The sequence below is a fragment of the Hyaena hyaena genome, unplaced genomic scaffold (assembly GCF_003009895.1).
Source record: "Hyaena hyaena isolate Hyena2069 unplaced genomic scaffold, ASM300989v1 scaffold_180, whole genome shotgun sequence".
In the NCBI taxonomy this organism is placed as follows: Eukaryota; Metazoa; Chordata; class Mammalia; order Carnivora; family Hyaenidae; genus Hyaena; species Hyaena hyaena.
Genome location: NW_024080811.1, coordinates 2,450,490 through 2,475,410, shown reverse-complemented (window position 1 = coordinate 2,475,410; position 24,921 = coordinate 2,450,490). Strand labels below are relative to the sequence as shown.

The 24,921-nt window shown below is 48.5% G+C and overlaps 1 protein-coding gene across 10 annotated transcripts in view; it reads left to right on the top strand.

The window, feature by feature from the left end:
* MYLK (myosin light chain kinase) overlaps nt 1-24,921 on the top strand; it is a 179,625-nt gene that overhangs the window by 115,075 nt on the left and 39,629 nt on the right. For 9 of the 10 annotated variants that reach the window (XM_039240627.1, XM_039240633.1, XM_039240628.1 and 6 more), the window contains 4 exons: nt 13,142-13,192; nt 13,988-14,115; nt 16,022-16,175; nt 21,992-22,294. In XM_039240627.1, the coding sequence (XP_039096558.1) occupies nt 13,142-13,192; nt 13,988-14,115; nt 16,022-16,175; nt 21,992-22,294 (636 nt within the window). Of the gene's footprint in view, nt 1-13,136; nt 13,193-13,987; nt 14,116-16,021; nt 16,176-21,991; nt 22,295-24,921 lie in introns of all 10 variants that reach the window. The other variant, XM_039240635.1, reaches the window with a different exon arrangement.

Sequence of the window (24,921 nt, the reverse complement as noted above, 5' to 3'; positions counted from 1 at the left end):
CTCCTTACTGCCTCTGTTAAGTGTGGCACTGCCTTAGGAACCCTCATGCTCAGGTCCTCAGACTGTCTCTGGCACCAGCCCACAGTCTCCACTCTTTAGGGAAGGAGCAAGATGCTGGAAGCCAAGGTTCTTACCCCTACAGAGTCAGTGGGGAGTGGGGCTCAGTCAGTGGTACTGCTTAGGGAGAGGGTGGGCTGGCAGAAAGTGCTGGTCTCCCTTTCCATAGCATAGAAATACATCCATATAGGATTAAGTCTAGCGGACGCTGCTTGTCTGTGGAAGGGGAATTTTACTCTAGCCTTCATCTTGCAGTTACAGTCAGATGTCTTACCCCCAAAGGAATGGAAATGTGTGTCTCCACATACAGCAATGACCACTTTGAACGGCCCATCCACCCAGCCTCACATCACCCCAACTCATCACCCACTGGGCACTGAGAACATTAGCAGGGTGGCTCTGGCAGCCCCTCCACTTGCTTACACACCTATGCTCGTGTCCTTCAGAAACCTGTGGAGTTCTCTGGATGCCTCTAGAACACCATGGGGCTTCCTTCCCAGAGGCTCCTGAGAAGGCAGCTGCTCAGAGATAGGCAATGAAAGAGGTTGTCTTTTAGGCCTGTACCCCCAATTCATTTCTCACTTGTTGGGATAATTTGTATTATTTATTAATTACATAAGTTGAACATGCATGCATTCTTCTTTAAGACATTCTAAACAGTATAGAATTATACCAGGTACAACATGAAAGCCCTCTTTCATCTACCTCCAGTTCTGCTCACCTTTTCAAATATATTCAAAATGTTTTTCTATGCACTTCCATATACTTGTGTAAATACATCATGTAATCTGGACACCTCTGCACCTTGCCTTTTTCTCTTAGCATGGCCATCCCCGGTCCCAGACGTCTCTGATCCCACGAGAAAGCCCAGATTGATTCTTTTGTCCCTGAGTGGTCTGGCTGTAACGTGTGTTCATTTTTTTCAAGGGCTGGGAAGTACCTAATCTAACCAGGAAGTCCAGCTCTCCTGCCAGTAACCGAGGGAAGGCCAAGTGGTTTTCATGTCAAACAGATCATAGCCAGATCCCTCCCTGGATGACCTCCCCCCAACCCCAGCTGTGTTGTTCAGCCCTAGTGTGTGAGCTGTCAGGTGTGAGAGTAGAGGGCACATGTCCACACAACGGCCCGGGGGCCCTTGGGAGGACCATGAGGGGAAGGCCAGGCCCACCTGCCAAGCCAGGCGGTGGGATGAGAGAAAACAGGTACGAGCTAACCCGCCAGACACCAACTCCCAAGTACAGGAGTGAGGAGTGGTGGTTTGGGGTGACTCGGGACCAGGGAAACTCTGGGTCATGAAAGAGAGAGGAGTGTGGCTTGAAGAGGAAGGATGATGTTGCTGGAGCACTGGAGGGAGGAACCATATAGATGCTGGAAGGGATGCTATGAGGCCCCGACACAGGTGCTCACTTAGTGTCTACTGAGCTCCCGTGCAGCAGGCATCATCTAAGGCACTTAGTCCCAGATCACTTCAGGCAGGTCTCACTCAACTGGGCTGCGAGTAGTTCCCAGTTTACAGATGAACAAAACTGAGCCTCTGAGAACTAAAGTGTCCTACCCAGGGTCTGACAGCTGGTAGGATCTGGAACTGTGAGGACAGCCCTGATCACGTTCCTGCTGCAGCGCCCTGGGCCTTGCTGGTCTCAGAGCCATACTTTGTGCGGTCCACACAAGCCTGGGCAAGTGCTGCCCCCAGCCCACGAGGGGGCAGGGGTCTGCTGCCATGAGAGCTGGGGGAGACGAGGAGGGTGACAGCTGGCATGCTTGCCTGGGTCCTGAGACCTGTCAGTGTGTTTGCTGCATGCCTCTCAAGAGGAATTTTTTATAATGTTATTTTGATATAATTTCAAATTTACAGCTTGCATGTACCTATTACTGAGATCCACCAATTATTCACATTTTGTTGCAGTGTCCTAGCATTCTTTATGTATGTATTCATATAAGTATATTCACCATTCATCAGATATCCATACATATGTATACACACTGTGTATATATTCATATATATTCACCGTGCATCATGTAGGTATATATATACCATTTGTGAATAAATTAGAGACATCATGACCTTGACCTCTAAATATGTCATTGTGTATCTCCTAAGAACTTAACCACAATGTGGTTACTAAAATCATGATAGTTAACATTGAACCAATACCACTATTCAATGCATGGTCTGCACGCAGTTTTTGTCAGTCGTCCTGATATCCTTTCATACTGCTTCCCCCACCCCGATGGGCAGTTACTGTCAACACTCCTGGAACCTTTGGTCCACTCCTCCAGTCCACAGGGCTCATCCCTACCTTTGAAGAAAGAGCAAGAAATAGGTGCACAGGCCTGGGGTGAAGCATCCAGGACTCCGCCTGATTTGAGCAGGCACGGGAGGCAGCAGCATCCTTGTTGTATCTCCAGATGCGCATGTCTCGTGCCAGGCTCTGGGGCAGTGCTCTGGCACAAGACGTAGCCAGAAAGCCACTGGGCTAGAAAGCAAGGGACAGAAGTCTTGGTTCTGCCTCTGATTGAACACGTGGCCTTGGTCAAAGCCATGGTCTCCAGACCTGCCAGATGGGGACTATCTCCAACTGAGCCCAGGTTTTTTTTCCCAGCTCTGATATCAGTTCATTCTATGGAATGCTCTGTGTGTGAGAGAGAGAGAGAGACAGAGAGGCAGAGACAGAGAGACAGACACAGTTCAGGTGAGGTCAGCTAACTCCCCTTTATATCACCCAGTATGTGATGGGTTTGATGCTACAGCAAGTGTGGCTTGGGTTACACAGTGGCAGAAACATCCTAATGGGAAGGAAGCTTTAAGCAGAAGGTACAGTTTTAGGGGAATTCAGCTGGAGGGGGTCTGAGTGGAACTTTGTGTGAGGGAAGTATTGATGGGGCTTAAGAAATTGTTTTAGAAAGTACAGATGAGAGGGCACCTGGGTGGCTCTGTCAGTGAAGCATCCCACTCTTAATTTCAGCTCAGGTTCATGAGTTCAAGCCCCAAATCGGGGTCTGTGCTGACAGTGAGGAGCCTGCTTGGGATTTTCTCTCTCCCTCTGTCTCTCTCTCTCTCTTTCTTTCAAAAATAAATAAATAAAATTTAAAAAATTACAGAGGAGACAATGCCAGGGTGATAACAGACTAAGGGATTCCTCCTGTCTGTCAGTCTGTGGAGCTGGTAGTCTTTTTGAAAAGAGATCGATGAGCATAGGGCACTTTTATAACTTGAGGACAGGGACCAGGGCCTGTTCGTCTTGGAAATGTTAGTGCCTCCCTCAAAGTAGGGATGTGATGAACATGTGATTTTTCAGACTGATTCATGAGTCCCCATGCTTTAAGGTCCCTGCCTCTACTGCACCTCTGGGATTTGGGGATGATGCAGAGAGAACACCCCTCTGTATTCCATGCATGGCGTTGGCTTGACATTGGTCACGTGGGTTTCAGTCGCCACGATGGACCATTCCAGATTAAACTTTTAGATGTCGTTACCTTGGCCCCCCCATGTGTCTCTCCCTGAAACCAAAAGTCACATCAACTTGAAAGCATCTTTGGATGTCAAAAGTAGTGTCCAGTTTTCCTGGAAGATTCCCTCAGGATCAAATCTTTCTTTTAAATATTTTCTTGGAGTCATGGGGAATGTTAAGTCACCATAGGATTCAAAGAGCTTGAGGGGCACCTGGGTGGCTCAGTCGGTTAAGCGTCTGACTTCGGCTCAGGTCATGATCTCATGGTTCGTGGGTTCAAGCCCCGTGTCAGGCTCTGTGCTGACAGCTAGCTCAGAGGCTGGAGCCCGCTTCTGATTCTGTGTCTCCCTCTCTCTCTGGCCCTTCCTTGTTCACGCTGTCTGTCTCTCTCTCAAAATAAATAAATAAATAAATAAATAAATAAATAAACAAAACATTGGAAAAAAAAAGGATTCAAAGAGCTGGAAGGAAATGTTAGACAGGTGGGGATTTGGCATCAAGACCTGCTTGACACTGGACAATGTGGGACCCTGGAAGGGAAGCTGGGGTACTTCCACGAATGCCTTTGAAAGCTGGTACCAGCTGCCATTTACTCTCAACCCAAATATTGTCCATGAGGAGTGATAGTGTCTAATATCACCCCCCCCACCCTGCCATGCATGTGACCCTGTGACCTCCACCCATGGGCTGCTGCTCCCAGTGCCTCCCCAGCCCTTCCATTGTCTCCCAGGATCCTGTTAAGTGGGAGGACAGGTCCTCCCCACAGAGGACATTGGCACTGCCATCCTGGCCATGCTGGACTGCTCTTTCACAACCATCCTGATGTTCTGTATCCTGGGGGCTTCGGGATAAGCGTTTGCAATAACAAGAAGAGCAGTGTTCCTCTGGAATCTTCTTGTGTGACAGCCTTTGCTAGGAGAAGATGTCTTCAGGAAATTTGCCCAGAGGTGTTAATTCTTGGAAAATGACCAATATTTCTCCATAAGTCTGTCTGTTAGACACACTGGAAGGGCCTGGTGTGTGCCAGGGGCAGGGGAGTATCGGGGGCTTGTCAAGTCACCGAGAACGCTGAGTCCGCCCTAGTGCAGGACGGTGGGATTCGGCCTTGAATCCTCAAGTCCACACAGCCACCCTCCTTCTCTGAGACAGCCCTGTGTGTGAGTGCTTCCTCCACACTTCACCCAGCCTGAGTCACCTTCAGAAGCCTCTGGTAGAAAGTTAATGCTGATTTTGGGAATTGTGAAGGGTTTGATGTCTATTTTTAGTTAACTACCTAAAAAGGACAATGTCCCCAGAGAAGCAGACATCCAAGGACCTCCCTGTACCCAAGGCTGTTCGTGCTACCTCCTTAATTCTCCTTTGCTTTCCATTATCTCAGACCCTTTTGACGCTGAGAGACCCATGTCTAGGCCCTGCAGATATCTCCCAAATGCTTGCTCAGATCCTCTGCCCTGCTGATTCGTGGGAGAGGCACTCCTCTGCTTTCAGACTGAATGGTCTGGAGACTCTTGTGGGCACTGACCTCCTCCCCTCTCGCTCCTTCTCCCCCCCCCCCCACCACCACTCAGGGCAGCAGGAAGGCTCACCAGGCCAGGAATAGGTCAGGGCTCAGGCAGGCCTGGTGCAGAAGCAAAATGCTGGATTGCCCAGACAGCCAGGAGGCTGGCCTCCCTATGGCTGCCCCAGGCTTCCCAGCAGGCGTCTAAGTTCAGTGCTTTGTTCATGATGTTTTCATCGCTGCTGCTCCTCTTCAGGCCTGTCTCTTTTTTAGAGTGGAAGGCTCAGCACCCAGCAGCTTTGATCCAGTTGGTGACAGAGCAAAGAGGCATCTCCTTTTAATGGAAAGTTGCACACAGGGATTCAAGCCCCAGGGCTTTATCTCTCAGTGGGGGGGGGGGGGGGGGGGGGGGGGGGGGGGGGACGGCCAAGGGTCGGTGGGGGGGGGGAACGTGCGCTCGGAAGCGAGGTCGGGGGGACCGGGGGAGGGGGGCGGGGGGAGGTTGGACTGTTCTTGGGAACTCCCAGGTTAACAGAGATCCTCAGAGACTCCTCTCATTCCTTTAATAGCTTTTCACGCATGTGCCAGGTACCACACTAGGCACAGACGGTACAATCGGTGAACCAAATGGGCCCTGTTCCTGTATCCAGGGAGTGTGCTGTGATATATGCGTGTTGGACGGAGGTGTCTGCATTGCAATGCCTTGCAAGGAGTGCTAAGAAAGAACCACCTCAAAGGGGCATGGAACCCAGCCTGGCAGTAGTGATGGCTGAGGTGAGGCCTGCTGGAAGAAGGTACCAGAGTTGGCAAAGCACTGGTACTGCAGAAGTGGAAAGGCACTCAGTGTGGGGGATAGAGCAGCGCCCCCCCCCCCCCCGAGGATGATGCAGGGCCCAGCAACATCAGCGTGCTCTGGACAGCCAGGAAATGTGTTTCTAGCAAATTTCCCACATGCTCATAATGCACACTCAATTTTGCAAACTGCTGACATAGAGCATCAAGGGCCTGGGTAACAGTATTCTCTAAGAGGGAAAAGTAAGAAGGAAGACAGGATAAAAGCTGAGGACAGATCTCAGAGGCCCTTGTAAGATGAGCTGGACTTGGTCTTAAGTGGCAGTGGGTGGCCGTTGTAGGAGTTTAAACAGTGGAATGATGGCCTTGGGATGATGGCTGTATTAGGGAGGGTATAGGGGACCGGAAGCTGAAGAGGTAGTACAGTTTGAGCTAGAATGGTGACAGTGGGGAGGTGGAAGGTGGCAGACCGAGGAGGTATGTCATGGATGGAGTTGATTGATGGGAGACGGTAGGGAGAAGGCCTTGGGAGAAACGGGATGGCAGCAGGTTTGGGGAAAAGATCCTGCATTTGATTTGGACGTGTTGGACTTGCAGTATGTGCCAGGAGAGGGAATGGTCAGGTAGTGGGATGTACAGGTGGGCTGAGGAGAGAGGTCAGGGCTCCAGGTAGAATGAGGCCGGCAGAGAGGGGCACCTGGGCGGCTCAGTCAGTTAAGCATCTGACTTCAGCTCAGGTCATGATCTCATGGTTTGTGGGTTCAAGCCCCACATCGATCTCCCCACTGTCTCTGCTGCCAACAAGGAGCCTGGTTGAGATCCTCTGTCCCTCACTTTCTCTGCTCCACCCCCACCTGCTTGCTCACTCTCTCTCTCTCTCTCTCTCAAAATAAATAAAGAGAAGAAGAAGAGGAACTCTAAGAGCAGCAGTGAGCCAAGCACCGTGAGGGCATCAGTTTGGAGAGCAGTGCTATGCCAGGAGGAGGTGCTTCCTGGGGCTGACTGTCTGGGAGAGGGGACTGAGCTCTTCTCCAGAGGGACAGACCAAGTGGCAGGCAGTGGGAGGATGCTTTGCCCTCCCAGCCTGACAGTGTGGTCAGTAGCTGCCATGGGATTCGCAAAGATAGTTGGATTTTATTTTCCTTCTAGGATATTCCTCTCTGACAACGGCTGGTGCAGAAGTTTAAGGTGTTGGAGAGGAAATAAGAGACAAGGGGCTGACAATAATAAGATAATGAGACGGTAAGACAGATGAATCCAGAGGAGAGGAAACTAGTTAGTAACCCAAGGAGAGCTGAGAGTCTGAGCATCTGGCCCAGCAAGAGGGCTCCCTGGGGACTTGATTGGGAGAAGGAACCCCGGGAGCAGCATGCAAGGCATCCTGTAGGTACAGAGCTCAGCTGACATAGGGTGGCATACTCAATAGGTGAAGGACTGGACAGAGAAGTCCTCTGGGGACCCATCTGGGGAAGAGGGGTGACTGGGGTGAGGGGCTGGTAGTAGAGCATGCACCCTGTGCTCTACCTTCTTCACAATGTAGCTTAATGTTTTACAATAAATTTTACTCATCCCCTTCACATTTTTTTGAATGAGGAAACTAAAGCTCCAAAAGGCTAAGTAACATGCTTTTTTTTAAAAAATTATTTTTAATGTTTATTTATGAGAGAGATAGAGTATGAGCGGGGGAGGGGCAGAGAGAGAGAGAGAGGGAGACAGAATCTGAAGCAGTCTCCAGGCTCAGAGCCGTCAGCACAGAGCCCAACATGGGACTCAAACTCACGAACTGTGAGATCATGACTTGAGCTGAAATTGGATGCTTAACTGACTGAGCCACACAGGCGCCCTGCTACATAACATGCTTGAAGTCACACAGCCAGGGGGCGACAGGACAGTATTTAAATACCCAAGCCCAGCTCCAGAGCCTGTGCCCACCGCATTTCTGCAAGGGGACAGAGAAGGCTTCTGGAGGACCTGGATTTAGGGATGGAGCAGAGAGTGAGCTGCCACAGAGGCAGCCCCCCAGGGCATCAGGAGGCTTGGGTCCTGTGTCTAACATGGCCCCTTCTGGTGTTAGGAGGCTGACAAATCACCTGGCTTTTATGGGAACCTATCCCCTTTTTCACAACATAGAAACAATATGAGGGGCCCTGCTCATATTGGGTTGGAGAAAGGACCCAGTGGGAAAAAGGACAGTGAGATCGTGGGTTACAAAGTGCATGCAGTGAGTCCAGCTCGCTGTGAGAAACCAAGTTTTAGAATCGGGATTCTGCTTTCCAACCTATTAAAATATATTCTTCTAAGCCCCAAACACAATTAATGGATTTCAGCAGATGCTCGTATAAAATATGTATAGAATAGGATATAGAACATCATTAGCATTTAAAATTGTCTTTACTAACAGGAACTAAACCAGCTCCAAATGCTAACCAATTCAAACAGCAAAAGATGCAAATTTATGGAACAAACATGAAACTTTGGCCCTCAACCCATTTAATCGTGACAGAGGAAGACAGGTCCTCTTTGGGGCCCTACTTCTAGGTTCACTAGGGCCACACAGGTTTACTAGGGCTGCCAAGGATTGTAAAGAGTGGGACTTTGGAGTCATCGGATTGCATGGTGTGCTAACTGCCCTCCTGACTGGCTCTGGGACTGTCAAGCTCCTTTGCGGCCTCCAGAGCCCATCTGCTGCTCTCGCCCACTGTGGCTGCACAACAAAGTATCGTAGACTGGGCGGGTTAAACAACAGAAGTATGTTGTCTCACAGTTCTGGAGGCTGGAAGTCCAAGTTCAGCATGTTGGCAGGTTGGTTTTTTCGGAGGCCTCTCTCCTGGGTTTGCAGATGGGCACTTTCTCACCGTGTCCTCACATGGCTTTTTCTCTGTACACACACCCCTGGTGTCTCTGAGTGTCCACATTTTCTCTTACAAGGACACCAGGCAGTTTGGATTGGGACCCCTGCCCCATGGCTTCGCCACAATTTAATTACCTCTTTAAAGGCCCTATCTCCAGATATGGTCATATCCTGAGGTACTGGGAGGCTCAAGTTTCAGCATATGAATTTTGGGGGGTAAAGGCAGCTTCATACAGCAACCCTGAACAGGTGGCTTTTGCTCTCCATGGGAGGTCAGACCCGGGCTCTGGTAGAAGCCCTCATCTTCCCGTGAGGGCCTCTCCCAGTTGTGCCTCTCCCTTCCCAGCAGCCCTAGATGAAGAGGGGCAGGGGCTTCGTGGCTTGGCCTGTCATGGCTGTTCCATAGCCCATCTGATACCTCCAAGGGGTTTGTCTTTCCCATGCTGTTCCAACTTGTGGCTTTCCCTCTCCACTGACTCCTAGCCTTCTGCTTTCAAACCTGTGCTCCTCTGTCACCTGGGAAGAAACCTTGCTTGATTGACATTCCCTCTTCTATCACCCTGTTCTCCTTGTCCCTTCAACTCCAGAATTCTTGTCATATTAGCTGACACTCTATTTCCTTGAGAATTTCTTCTGGAGCAACTTCTGACCCTGCGGTCTCGTGGCACCTGCCCTCTCAAACCTTACCCGTCACTCAGTGCTGATCAGACCCGAAGCCCACTTCCCAGTGCCTATTGTCCTTCACCCTTGCTTGCAGTGACAGTGCTTCTATCACTCGGGGCCCACAGCCCTCTCCTTCATCCCAGCTCCTCACGTTGGGCATCACTGGGAATTGGACCCTGGCCCCTTCTCATCTTTCACTGCATTCTTGTCCCCAAACAACTGACCCATCATCACTGTTTCCATTATGATGGCACGTTTGGTTCTGGAGTCTTGCACTTCCAATCCCCACCAGCCTCTCTAGAATTCTGATCCTGGGCTTCTAGCCTGTGAGTGGGTTAAATTCTTTCATCTGCCACATTCAGTTGGACCAAACCAAATGCCTCATCTTTCCCTTCCAAATTCTTATTCTGTCACTATAATTTTCCCTATTTATCCAAGCCAGAAATCTCTAAGGAATCTTTGCACCTCCCTCTTGTTCAGCCCCTAAATTCTTTTAACTTTTCTTCTGACTCTTAACTTATATTTTCTCTGTAACTGCCTTCACCAAGGCTGGACCTTGATCACTCCCTTCCCAAAGGGTGGCAGTAGCCTCCTAATTGGATAACCTTGTCCCCCAGGAAGTGGGGAGACCTCCAGGGGTCCTCAAGCCTAACTGGACTGCTGTTTGTGTGAGGATTCCCTGATCACTCAGGACAAAGACCTAACTCTCAGACATGGGATTCTAGACCAGCACTGTGATGACAGTGATGTTCCGTGTGTGTGCAATAGAGTAGCCACGAACCACGTGTGGCTATCGAGCACTTGAAATGTGACTACTGTGACTGAAGAACGGAATTTTTTATTTTCTTTAATTTAAATTGTCACACTACGTTCATACCACTGTTCTCTAATCTTAGCCCTACTCTCTGGACAGCCTCCACCAAACAACCTGACCCTCAGCCCTGAGCCCCTCTCTGTTCCTGAGGCATGGGGCCCTTCTCCTTTCCCCAGATCACATGTTCTCAGGCCCTCAGATCCATCCTGTGTCCTATCACTGACCCCTTCCTGGTCATCTCCTCAGCCAACAGTACACGCCTTCATTTAAGCAACTGCGTCATGTTGGAGGGATTAAACTTTTGTGTGTGTGTGTGTGTGTTTTTAAGTAGGCTGTAGGCCCAGCGTGGGGCTTAACTTACCACCCCTAGATCAAGAGTTGTATGTTCTATGGACTGAGCCAGTTAGGTGCCCTCTGGGTAAAACTTTTTTTAAAAAACTTTCTCTTTAACTTTTAATTTGAAACAATTTCTGACTCAAGAATACAAAAACAGTACAAATATTGCTTGTATGCCCGTCACTCTAATTCCTCAAATATTAACATTTTACCACATTTGCTTTATTTTGTATTTTCTCTCCCTCGCTTTTTCACTCTCTCCTTCCTTCTACCTCTCCACACACACGTATATACATACATACACATATGTATGTATAATTCTTATGAGTAGTTTGAAAGTAAATTGTACATATGATATCCTCTATACCTAAATACTTCAGTGTATATTTCCTAAAAACAAGGACAGTCTCGGGGCACCTGGGTGGCTCAGTCGATTGAGTGTCCAACTCTTAATTTTGGCTCAGGTCATGATCTCATGGTCATGGGATCGAGCCCTGCATTAACCTCTGCACTGAAAGCGTGGAGCCTGCTTGAGATTCTCTCCCTCTCTCTGGGCCTCTCTCCCGCTTGTCTCTCCCTCTCTCTCTCAAAAATAAATAAAATAAACATTATTTTAATGAAAAACCACAAGGACAGTCTCACCACAGTTTGGTGATCAAAACATGAAATGAACACTGATACAATACTATCATCTAATTTATTGACCTTATGCAAATTCTGCCAGTTGTCCCATCAATGTGCTTTATACAAAAGAAAGAAAAGGCTTTCCTGTGGACCACACATGCCTTGACATTTAAGCCCTTAAAGACAAGCTCTGATTTCTTACATTTGTTTGATTTTCCTCTTGGTACCCAGGTTAGTAGTGTGTACTGACTGACATTTGTGTGGCAATAGCAGGCCCTCAATAAGTTTCTTGAGATGGACAGATGAGTCAATAATGGTGACAAGCCAGGGTAAATTTGGTGGAAGCAGGCCTCACCCTGGGCTTAACCTCATGAGGAGTAGCCATCAGCTCTGTGATCTGAGATCACCTCCTTACACAGCCCTTGTGCGGTTCTTAGGTGGGTAGCAGCCCTCTCCCCATTTTACAGAGGCACAGCTGAGAATCCACACCATTATATAATTTGCCCCTGGGCACAGCAGTGTCCAAGCCTTCTTCTCTGTAATCTGCAGAGGTGAAGCTTTGTGGAGGAATAATTGCTAACATTATTAACATTACCCCTACTCATTTACTCGATAAATAGTTACCAAGTGCCTACTATGTTCCAGGCACATTGAGTATATAGCCGTGAACAAAAAAGAAAAAAAAAACCCTGCCTTCAAAATTCTTATACTTAATGGATAGAGGGAGACAATAAACAAGTAAAGACATAGTTTGTTTTATGGTTGTTAAGTGCCACGGAGGGGGGCGGGATAATAAAGTATGGTAAGGGTGATACGGAGTGCTGGGGACAGGGGGTTGCTGTTTGGTATAGAGTGTTTAGGGAAGATCTCATTGGTTAGATGACTCCCATTTTTGTATTAAGGTATAGTTTATATACAGTAAAATTCACCCTTTCTAGTGCACAGTTCTGTGAATCTTGACGAACACTCATAGTCATATAACTATTGCCATAATCAGGATATGGTTCCACCACCTTTAATCATGTTTTTGTGCCCCTTAATGGTCAGTCCCTGGCCCCACCCACCACTAATCTATTCTCTGTCTCTATAGTGTTGCCTTGTCTAGAACAGGGCATATGAACAGAATTATACATTCATAGCCTTTTGAGTCTGGCTTCTCTTACTGAAAGAGTAAGATGAATAGTTGAGATTCATCTGTTCTGTGTATCGGCGGTTTGTTCCCTTTTTATTGTCAAGTAGCATTTCATTGTATGAATATACCGAAGTTGATCCATTCTCCAGCTGAGGGACAAATGGATAAATTCTAGCTTTCAGCACTTACAAATATAGCCACTGTAAACATTCACATACAGATATTTGTGTGCACATAGATTTTCATTCCACCTTGAAAGATAAGTTTTGATTAAAGACTTGCAAGAAAGATTAAAAATAAGTGATGAAGATAGCTGAGGATATTTTTGCATATTCATCATATTGTTATTTAGCCAAATGAATAAGTTTGTGCTGTGAAATTGTTCTGTTTGGGTCATTTTTCTTATTTGAGTTATTTGGAGAAAGCAAGAAGGAATAGAGTAGGAATGAAAGAGACTATTGGCTGGTTCATTCATTCGTCATTCATTAATGGGTCTTTAAAAAAAAAACTGAAACCCACTAGTCCACAGTCTGTGACCCAAAGGAAGCCTGAGACCCTTGGATCCACACCAAAGGCTAATTTTAGGTGGTTTATCTGACATAATTTCCTTTCTGAGTTTCCTGACATTGGGGTGAGAGAATAGTGAGTGTGGGGTTATCATTGTTGAAATGGACAATGGAGAATCAAGCGTTTTTTAAGTTTTTATCTCAATGGAGGCTCCAGCAACCCTCCAGAGGCCCCCTGAGAACTGATATTCATTCAGTCATGAGGCCATCTGTGTGGGAGTGCAAGATCTCCTGAAAACCATGCTCAGGTGAGGGCTCTGTCTGGCGGAGGAGCAGTGGTCAAGGCTCCTAGGCCTCAGGAGCTTCGTGAAAAGCCAGGATTAACAGAAAATAACCTGTGAGCTTCTTTGTTTCAGGTGATGCAACTGTGAAAAAGAAACCTGCCCCCAAGACACCTCCAAAGGCAGGTAATTGGCCACGAGCAGCATTTGGGGGCAAGAGTCATCTGCCATAAGGGGTTTTTCTTTTGTCCGCTAGACTGACCACTGGTATGAGCTCCCAAGAGACCAGCCCCCTCCTTGATTCAAGCTCTGCATTATTCAGGCCAAATTTCCCCCCAAGAGGCTCTGCACAGCTTGGTCCCCTACCCTCTCCCACTATTTGTCTTTTCTTCTGCTTCCCTTATAGTGTCCCTAGCTCTAGGGACATCATATGCCATCATGCAGTACTAGTGCCCATCCCATCACTTCTGTGAAATTCTGCATTGCCCTCTGCCCTCCACACCGCCCCTTAAGGGGGTGACCCACTTTACCCTGTCTTCTTGCTCTATTCTGTATGTCCTTGTCATGTAGAGCCCTTGTCTATGTCCCAGTGGAAGACATTTGAGGACATGAACCATATTGAACCTGTCAGCCAGTGTAACTTGAGGATTAGAAAGCAAGGTGCTACTTAATTAATAAAGGAGTTAGGAGGTAGATTCAAAAATTTAGGGTGAGATGCAAATTCCACAGCAATTGACAGATGGAGAATTATGCCATGTAAATTGTGTGGGCCGCTTCTGAAGAATCAAAGTAAAGAAATGAAGAGAGCTAGCAGGTCCATCAGCTCAGACATTCCGGAGCAGTGGCCACTGTCCTTAGGGTTGCCCTGAAGGCTCTGGAAGGTGAGAGAGGAGCAGACCAGGGTGGACAGCAGCACTGAGTGAGGTCAGTCTGTCGGAGGCTCCTTCCTCGTTGCTCACTTTGTCATTTGTTCCCTCCCAGCCATGCCCCCTCAGATCATCCAGTTTCCCGAGGACCAAAGGGTGCGTGCAGGAGAGTCTGTGGAACTGTTTGGCAAAGTGGCAGGCACCCAGCCCATCACCTGTACTTGGATGAAGTTCCGAAAGCAGGTCAGTGATGGAGGGAAACAGTCCTCCCAACCCCTGGGTGCAAAGGGATGAAAAATGCCATCTCATGGAGGCAGCATCACTCTTGATGGGCAGGGCCTTAGAAATGGGAGGTTCCCCTCCCCCACCTGTCACCATCCACCAAAATCTGAGTTCTTAATAACCTTTTCTTCTGAATCTGCCATTAGTACTTGCTTTACAGACAGTTGTGTAGAGACAGGTGTATAGAGAAAAGTATGAAGGGAAAAAATAGAAACCACCCATGGACCCCACCTGATTTTGATATTTTAGTCCAGAATTCTACTCAGAGTCAGGAAAATCGAACAAGTGACCAAAAGGACCTCTCAGACTCTGTGAGATTTCTGTGATTCTGTGCCAGTCACTGAACCTTATTAGTGGCACCAGCTTAAACTTAACACGTGCTGAAGAGATAAAAGTGAATCTGAGTATTTGGATAGAGAAATTGTACATTAAATAGAACTTTGGCTTACTGGCCCAGAAATATATGGTTTATAAGAATGGTCCTATGAAAGAAATGTTTAAATTTCTGAACAACCAGCTTTTATAGGGAGAGGGAGAGCCCAACTGTCCCACAGAGCCCACATTGGTGGCGTGTGCCCATGTATGTTATCAGCGGAGGCCCCAAACCATGACTGGCACTGAATCAGGAAATTTGGAGAGGATGTGAAGATTTCTTTTGAGTTCTCTGATGCTCTGTTTCCAAACCATTCAAACTGTCCTAAGGCCCAGAGATGGGAGGCTAGTACTAGGAAGGAATGGAAGGTTGGTCTCAAAAGATGAAGCATCATCCCAAAGGATGCTTGCTCTGTGCTATGTCTGGGCTAGTGTCATCTGAAGTAAGATGGAGTCCTTCCCTTTTCAGAGACATTGGGCCAGGTCCCCATTCTGTCCAAGAGAACTTTCTATAGTGATGGATATGTTCTATATCCACTGTCCAGTATGGTAGCCACTGCCATATGTGGCTGTTGAGCATTTGAAGTGTGACTAGTGCAACTGAGGAACTGAATTTTAAATTATAATTAATTAAATGTTAAAACAGCTTTCTTTCTAACAATAGTCCTAAAATTCATACACCATAAAATTTGCCCTTGCCAAGTATCCAGTTCAGTGGTTTTCAATATATCCACGAGGGGTGTAACCATAACAGTGATCTAATTCTGGAACATTTCCATCACCCCCAAAAGAACCCTGGACCATTAGCAGCCTTTCTTCCCTTTCCCCCAGGCCCTGGCCCCACTAACTTGACTTTCTGTCTCTATGGATTTGCCTTTACTAGGCATTCATATCAATGGGATCATACAGTATGTGTTCTTTTGTATCTGGCTTTTTTTTACTTAGCGTAATGTTTTCAGGGCGTATCCACGTTGTCGTATAAATCAGTACTTCATTCCTTTTTTTGGCTGAATAATATTCTGTTGTCTGGAAATGCCACATTTTGTTTATCTGTTCATCATTTGATGGACACTTGGGCTGTTTCCACTTAATTAAAATTTAAGTACCCATGTGTGGCTAGCGGCTACAGAATTGGGACAGAAGAGGTCAGAACACCTTTGTGGGTGGCCTTTGTAGGTGACTTTACTCAGTTGTGTTCTCTGCCGTCCCTTCCAAAGCCAACTCCTCGACTCTGGTCTGGAGCAGCAAGCACAGACATAGTTCGTCTACCAGACCCTGGTCAGCACCCTCCCTGCTTGCCCCAGATCCAGACCACCTCAGGGACACTTGACTTTGGGTGCAGGAGAGGAGGAGCCTTAAGGGGAAGCCCAGAGTTCAGACGGGACGGAGCCCCATACTACTTGTCCTGTGGCATTCACTAGCGGTGGGGAGTGGAGGTCTGAGCCCTCTTCCTTTCCTGCCGAAATCTAGTGCCTGTCCCACTCTCTGCCCCCAGATCCAGGAGAGTGAGCACATCAAGGTGGAGAACAGTGAGAATGGCAGCAGGCTCACCATCCTGGCCGCACGCCAGGAACACTGCGGCTGCTACACTCTGCTGGTGGAGAACAAGCTGGGCAGCAGGCAGGCCCAGGTCAACCTCACTGTTGTGGGTGAGTCTGGGGACAGGGTGACCTGGAGGTCAGAGGACAGGGAAGGCAGAGGCCCCCAGCAGGATGGTGGGCCTCAGGGCCTTACCTCCCCGGGGCCTGCTCCTTCAGCACCCCACCCACGGCCTCCCATGCTCTCATGTTCCCATCCCTGCCCTCATACTCTTGCTGTGCTTCATGCTCCTGGGGAAGCACAGACCCATACACACACACACGCACACACACGCACGCACACGCACACACACACACCCCACGGTGTTTGCCTCTTCCTAGGAATCTGCTCCCGGCTTCTCCCTCTCTAGCCTTTCAAAACCCCGAGCCCCTCTACCCCTGACTCACCTCTAGCACTGTTGCTCCCTCTCCCCTGGCCCACTGCCTCCCCCCCCATCACCCCCATCACTCCATCTCCTTGCAGACCCTCACTGTCAGTCAGTGCTGCCTTCCACTGCGCTGCTCCTGCGCCTGATGTGGAGGCACTTTGGGACGATCACAGCCCTCAGACTCAGTGCTGGACTCTGCCAGGGTCCAGATGGAGGCGTCGGTAGGCTCAGTGGCCTCCCCCACTCTCTGTGATAGCTTGTCACCCTGCAGGGCCCCGGCCTCCAGCTGCTCTGAGAAATAGGAGGCATCAGGCGTGAACTGGTGTAACTTCATGCCCCACGCCTGCAGGTGTCTCCATATCTGTGCCCGCTTCTCTCTTGTCTTTACCTTCTCCTCTGCTTCTCCTGTAAATGTTGCCAGGACTGTCCACCCCAGCCAAACACACAAACAGGTATTCCTGCAGTATCCTGGCTCACTCTGGCCACCCCACCATCTCTCTCTTGCTCCCTTCATGACCTCGCCCCCAGTCTCTGCTCCGATTCTGCTTCTTCGCCTTCAGCCTCTCTTCCAGCTCTGTTACTCTTCTTGGACCACCCTTCTGAGGTCACCGTGACTTCCCAGTCCTAAATCCACTCATTTTCCTCACTTCCTACAACCCAGTATGGAGTTCAGTCTGTCTCGAGAGTGATTTTCAAGTTCATTTTTTCCTCTCCACCCCAATCACTGTTTTTCATGTCCTGGTGAACTCTCTCCTGAAATATCAAAATACCTTCCTAACTGGTCTTACACTGTGGGTTGTGCTCAGCAGCTTGACCCCTGACATGGCAGGTGCTCAGGACGGCGAAGCAACAGCAGATGAAGGAGTGGGCAGGTGGGTAGCAGGCTGTGTCCCTGAGCATTTGGGGGCCTTCAGATATTATGCTCCCTCTCCCCTGGCACTTTGACCTGACAGTTTCTGATCTGATCCTCTTTTTTTCTTTCTTTTTTTTGTTTTGTTGTTTTGTTTTGTTTTTGCTTCTTTAGATCAGGACTTTATTGTTGTTGTTTTTTAAGTTTTATTCATTGTTGAGACAGAGGGCGTGCGAGTGGGGGAGGTGCAGGGAGAGGGAATAGAGGATGGGAAGCAGGCTCCGTGCTGTCAGCACAGAACCCAGTGCGGAACTCGAACCCACAAACCGTGAGAGCATGACCTGAACTGAAGCCGTGTGCTCCACTGACAAAGCCATCCAGGCGCCCCTAGATCAGGAGTTTTAAATCTGGGAAGGCTAAGTGTTCTAAAGGGTCAGGGAATAGGTGTCTCAGCCATAAAAGACAAGGGACCCCTTTTTCTCACTCTTACTCTCTTGGGTGACACCAGATGTTTGTTTCAAGAATTTTCTCCCAGGAGTCAAGAACCTTTGGGGGTTTGAGGGATTGGTGCTAATGATCCAGTTTGCTTATCTTTTTAGACCTGTATGTACCTGAGGTATCGATTTGGCCCCATGCCCCAGCTGTCAGCAGGCACTGGTTTCCAGTGTTCCTCTTACCTGCTCCAGCTTGGGGGACCTGGGGGTCAGCTCCTTTGAACTGCTTTTCTGTGACCAGAGCCCCCGCCCCCACTCTGGCTGGCTCTGTGATGCCACACGCTCCCTTCCCCCAGCACCCTCACGCAGCTGCAGTTCTGGCCTTTTATGGTTTCGTTTCTCATTCTCCTGGGCTGGCCAGTGCTGACAGGGCCATTGGCGTGGCTGCCCGCCAGCTGGCAGGACCAGCAAGTTAAATGCCGTCCCGGGAGGGGAATGGAATGGAGGGGAACGGGCTTTCTGTCTGCCTCCCCCTCGCAGAGCTAAGAATAGAATTGCCCAATAAAAGGAGGACTCGCATTGATGGATCCAGCAAAGCCACATTCATTCAGAGCCCAGGGATTTAGAATTAGACAAAGTAAACCTGGATTAGGCCCAGATTTACCTGTGTGTCTCTGGGGACATCTGTGTATTATCTGATCAGGGCTTCTTAAGTAGATGTCAAATATAAATGAGATGAAACAGGAATCGTTCAGCCTGCCCGGGACAATTTTCAGGTGCTTTGGAAGCATCCATTTTGCAGGCCCTCTAAATCAGGCCTGTTGAACACAACTGCTACTTGTTCGCAGTAAACTTCTCTTCTTGCAAGTCCTTTAAAATACCATTTTCTTTTCATATAATCTATGACTCCTATTTTTAAAATGATAATAAAAAGTAGCCTTGTCCTTGGTTAGTTTCAGCGAGTGATGTTTAACTCATTGAAAGGTTTATGTTTTAAGAGCGCAGGCATGCGTGGAGCTGGGAGGCCCCTGCAGATGCCTGCCCCTCCAGCTCCACCTCTGGGGGGTAAGGGAGGGGCCCCTGTGAGCCACTGGCCACGTTGCATTCCTTCCTGTAACTTGTCCAGGCTGAGAAAAACAGGTCACTTCGCATATCTTTAAAGGAGAAAAACAAAGTAGAGAGAGTCTCCAAATACTCGGTAATCCCCCCAAAACGATCTGAGCTTGGAACTTGCAAGATTTCTAAAGGCAAGAGATTTCCCTTTGTAATGCTTGGCGTGGGTTTAAGCAAGATACTGCTTGATCTTATTCTGCCTGATAGCCTGTAAAATAACAGGCCCCTGGAACAAGAGTCTGGAGAATTTTTTTGGAGTCTCCTTTTGGCTCTGCCATCGGCTAACTGGGTAATCTGGGTAAGCATAGTACCTTGGACTTCAAGGGCCGGATTCCCCAGGTAGATGACTCTGGGGGTCACACACCCTGCCCTTCTCGATAAGCCGCTGGCGGCTGCTGAGGCACAGTGAAGGGAGGCCCGGGTGGGATTAGGCACGGCCACAGATCACCTTCGGACACACAGGCGCACGGAGACTGCCAGGCAGCTACTCCAGTGAGAAGCAGTGGAGAGGAGAGCCTCCGTTTTCCCAGGACTGGACAGAAAATCCTGAAGCTGGTGCCATCTGAGACTCTTCCTTTAGACCCTGCATTTCCCATTCTGTTAGTCAGGTCTCCAGGGAGCCATGGGAGAATTCCAAGGCGGCATGGAGCTTAGGGTTCTAGACGCCAAGCCCGCCTTGCCTTTACCAGGAGGCCATGCCCAGGGTCCCCCTCCCAACCCGAGTGCATCTGTGTCTTTAGTGTGGAAGGGAGGCTCACGGGCACTCTGTTCTGAGGGCATCTCTTTTGTCCCGAGGATTCTCAGCCCTGGATAGTCCAGCCTCTGTGTGAGGCTCTGTCAGATGGAAAGAACAGAAAGCATCAGGCACAGTCCATGGCCCTAAGGGCAGGCGTGGGCGTGGGCACTTCCAGTTTCCCACCACTTCAGACTTGTGAGTCTTTCCTGAACTCCTTAATTTGGAATCAAATTCCTTGAAAGCATTGAAATTTCACTTGGAAATAAAGCTTGCCCCCTCCCTGCCAATTTCACATCTTCTCTTGTGCTGCAGGAGGTGACATATATCAGATGTCCGTTTTTCTCATCCTTTCAGCCAAGAGACAGGGGGAACAGGGAAGGGCACAAATAGTACCTCTTCGGCAGTGCCCATTTCTCAACATTTGCTTTTCTTAACCAAACAGAAGGGAGAAAAATCAGTCAGCGGAGTGTGTCTGCATTCGTTGTGTAAACCTGCATGACTCGAAATGTGTCCGATCAGATGTTTTCCAGGCAGGGTTTCTTTGGGGGAAGCAGTGGGTCTGTCTTTCATCCCTCTTTGGGCTTTTTTACTTCCTTCGCTGGGTCTTGAGAGGACTTGAACCACTTGCCTCTACAAGAGTTTAAAGTAATAAACATCTTAGCCAACACCAGAAAGATCTCTAAAAAGACCAATACATCTTTCAGAACAAATAGTTTTTCTAAGAGAACACTTTAAACAACCAGTGAAAGTGGTTCCATCACAGGAGGCCTCCGGAGTGACTGCCAACGGTGGGAAGTAGCTCTGTCCCAGTCCCAGAAGCGTTCCGGGCGAGGTCCAGGCTGGGGTTGCCAGGGGGGCGGTGCGGCCTCCAGGCTGTCCTCCTCAGCCGGAACGTGGAAGCCGTGGGGCCTGAGGGAGGGGTGAGAATGTACATGTGTGTGTGTGTGGACGTGTGCACACACACATACACACACGTACGCACGCCAACAGAATGGTTTCTTTCTTCCCTGTATGCACAGAGTCATCGGCAGGAACTCTCTCTCTGACCTTCCTGCCCTGCTGACGGGAGGGAGAGTAGGAGTCAAGTACTTTACCTTGGTTTGCTTACTTGATGTTTGCAAAACCCCTAAAAGGTAGATGCATATTAGCACCATCTTCCAAATAAAAAAAGACGAACTAGAAGGTTGGAGATATGGAAGTTAAGGAATTCGCTTGAGTTCACATTGCTTATAAAATCACATAGCATGACAAGCATGGTTTTCATTGCTGGGTTGGAGAGCTCTGCACCTCACACTGCCTTGAGGGAGGGGAGAGATGGAGGTTATTGAATACTCCTATCTGTAGCTAAATCAACCACCTGTAAAAACTAAATCTGAAAAATAGAATTTTGTTCAGATGAGCAACTGACAAGATCAGCAAATCTCGAGAACCTCATTAAAATATTGGCTACCGTGATTTGCCTTGAAGCTGGCAGCATTACTGGTCTGAATGGGAAGGTAGCCAGCCACGGGGGCCGCTGCTCGCTTGTGTCCTCTGCTCATTCCCCGGCCCTTAGTCGGGGATGATCGTGGTTTGCTTTTGAAATTCTTTCTCTCATTTTATACTGGTCCCTTCAGGATAAAAGAGGTAGGGTCAGACTAACCTTTTATGTATTATAAAATTAAAAATAAACTCCTATAATAATGGCAGTGATGGCTCTTCAAGCCAGCCACTCTTCCAAGAACTCACAACAGCCTTGTGATCCAAGTGCTATTATTATCTTTGTTGCTTACAGATAAGGAAACTAAGGCACAGAGAGGTGAACAAGCAGTGAATGAAGACAGAGGCGTGTTCAAACTCGGGTCCGCCTGACTTCAGAGTTCACTGTGCTATACTGCCTGTCAATGGGGCAGATGTTTCCTGAGTCCCAGAGAAAGTAGAGACCGACCCTTAGTTATGTCGCAGGCCACTGGCCTAGGGCCTGACGGAGACACTCACACACTGAATTCTCTCTCAAAACGTATTTTTGATGGGAAGCAGTCCACGCCTTCTGGGCAGCTTCCTAGATCTGTTTACTCAAAGAAATATGTTTATGACTGAGGCAAAGTACAGGAAATCATGACTTGTAGACTGGAAAACTAGCCAAAAAAGGAGGAGTTTTTTTCAAGCAAATAGGTTTTTGAGGGGCTTTCCGTGTAGGAGTGTTTGTGCATAGGTGTGACTGTGTGGATGAGAGAAGGAAAGCCAGGTGCAGGGCTGGCAGCTTGGGATCTCTGGGCTTCTCCCCCAAGACAAAGCTAATTCAGAAATGTCCTTTCTGTGGAATTCTGTGCCCCCCCCTCCACAATTCTGAAGGCTTGCATGATGTTGTGCTTCTCTGTCCCCAGACAAGCCAGACCCCCCAGCCGGCACACCTTGCGCCTCTGACATCCGGAGCTCCTCACTGACCCTGTCCTGGTACGGTTCCTCGTATGATGGGGGCAGTGCCGTACAGTCCTACAGCGTCGAAATCTGGGACTCGGTGGACAAAACGTGGAAGGAACTAGCCACATGCCGCAGCACCTCTTTTAACGTCCAGGACCTGCTGCCTGACCGAGAGTATAAATTCCGTGTGCGTGCAATCAACGTGTATGGAACCAGTGAGCCAAGCCAGGAGTCTGAACTCACAGCAGTGGGAGAGAAACCGGAGGGTAGGCTGTCTTCACTTTATCACTGGCTTGAAATAAGTGTGCATGACTTACCTTGTGTGTGTAGAAACCTGTACTGGGAGGGGGGGAGGGAGGGACTGAGAACTGAGAACACATTAATGATGGCTGGCAGAGTTTTGGGGGATCTTGATTTCCAGGGTTGTGATGCTGATCCATACTTTAGAAGTAGTACCTATGACCCTTCAAAAAACATTGAACCAGCAGTTTTGGTGTACTGCCACCAGGGGGTGATAGCGTGTTAATCAGGAGCAAAGACCTGGAAGGCAGGAAGGAGTTCAGATGGACCTGAAGTTTCAACTTGCTCCTGCACCCACCTCCCTCCTTTTCTTGCACTGTCTACTCAGTGCCAAGTTCTTGGGACACAAAGACAAATTAGACAAGGGGTTTAAAATCTTAGCTAGGAGCACAGCTGTGTAGACAATACCTATAATGAGAGAGGATACATGGGATTCAGGTGATGTAAACAGAGAGGAGACACAGCAAAAAGCATGAATAAGTTTGCCATGAAGGTTGAGTAAGGCTTTCTAGAGGAGGTGACACATATGCTGAGTCTTGGAAAAAGGAACGGGTTTCAAAAGGCAGGGAAAGAAGAAGAGGCATTCGTCCCAGAGAAAGCAGCATGAGCAAAGGTGCAAAGTGATGAAAACTCATGGCATTTTGAGGAGCTTGTATGTGGCCAGGGCATATGCTGTGCAAGACAGAACGGGGGAAGCAACCCTGAAGGGCAGTTCAGGTGAAATTGTGAAGTTCACCAAAGATTCTAGGCAGGGGATTGATATGATCACATCTGTTGTTTTATTTATTTTTATTTAATTTTTTTTTAAGTTTATCTTGGGAGAGAGAGAGAAAGAGAAAGAGAGGAAGAGCAAGCAGGGAAGGGGCAGAGAGAGAGGAGAGAAAGAATCCCAAGCAGGCTGCATGCTGTTAGTACAGAGCCTGACGTGGGGCTCGAACTCACAAACTGTGAGATCCTGACTTGAGCCAAAATCAAGAGTCAGACACTTAACCAACTGAGCCACCCAGGCGCCCCACATCTGTTTTTTTAGAAAGAGAATGGGAGGCAGAGTAGAGTTTTACTACCCAAAGTGTGGTCTGGACCAGAGACTTGGGATTCTGGGATTTGCTGGAAATGCAGACTCTTTGCCCCTCCATTCCTCTGGTCCCTTCTGAACCTTCGTTTCAACATGATCCACCCCCATGGATTGAGATGGGTGTGACAGTTTGGGAGGCACCCAAGTGGAGGGGGGTTGACACTGGAGTCAGCAAGCTACCAGTTGGGCTTCTGTGGTGTAGTCCAGGTGAGGGATAGGTAAGGGCATGAACTAAACCCTCAACAGGTAGAACTGACCGTTCTCAATGACTTTGTGGGTAGAATTGAAGGAAAAATTAGAAGAGTTCAGGATGACTTCCAGTTCCTGACTTGGATAACAGAATACAAATTTAAGAGGCATTTATTATTATAGTTCTTGGTGGCTGACATATATATCAAGCACTTGCTATATGCTAAAAGTGTGTCGAGCACTTTACATGCATCATTTCATGCATCTAACTCACGGAAGTAGATACTGTTACTACCCCCATTTTACAGATAGGAAAAATGAGGTTTGCAGGGGTGAAGCTACTTGCCCAAGATCCCGGAGCATGTAAATGGTGAGCTATCTGACCTGAAGCCTGTAGTCCTTTGGTTAAACTGAAGGAGGAAGTCAGGCTGCCTCCCAGGGACTTGGAGGTTAGACAGCCCGGCATCCTGGAGAAGATGCAATTTCTGGTCTCAGCCCTGTGTAGATGAGATGTCTAAGGGATATCCAAGCGTCTCCAGGCTGCTGACTGGCTGAATCTAGAGCTCAGGAGAAGGGTATATGTCAGAGCTACAGATTGGGGGTCTTCGCTATATTTAGCTGATCATTGGAGCCATGGGCATCGATGAAGTCACCGAGAGTGGTAGAGAAAGTCAGCGCAGCTACCGAGATGAAGAATCCTGCAAGGCCGGAAGCGAGGATGAGGCGGAGAGAAGCCATAGAACATGGAGCCGCGCTGAAGAAACACGACTGCAGAGAGGGCTCAGTGAGGGGCAGCCAGTGCTAAATACAGAAGGAGATGAGGACTCGTGGATTTGTCCCTGTGATACGCAGCGATCTTTGAGAGAAAAGTCCGAAGTGTTTCCCCAGGATGGAAAATTGTTGCGCTGAGGTTAAGGAATAAGTGAGAGAAGAGAGACTAGGAGTGTGGAATATTATTTCAGGAAGTTCGATGTGAAGAAAAGAAAAGAGTGCCGTGAGTGTAAGGTGTAGAAGAGGTGAGGGGTAGTGAGGAGGGTAGAGGGACAGGAAAGGAAAGGGCACTGGGAGAGGGAGAGCTCAAGGGTGTGAGACCGAGAGGAGAGGGGCAGTGAAGGGCGGGGAGCTGGACAGGGCCAGTCTGAAGTCCCTACACGATCAGAGGCATCATGAATATGGAACTGCCATTACAGTTTGATGTCCCTCTTTAATGAAAATATTAGATATAAAATAAATATGAAACCTTTACTTTCATATTTTTTAATGTTTTATTTATGTTTGAGAGGGAAAGAGAGAAAAAACAAGTGGGGGAGGGGCAGGGAGAATCCACGA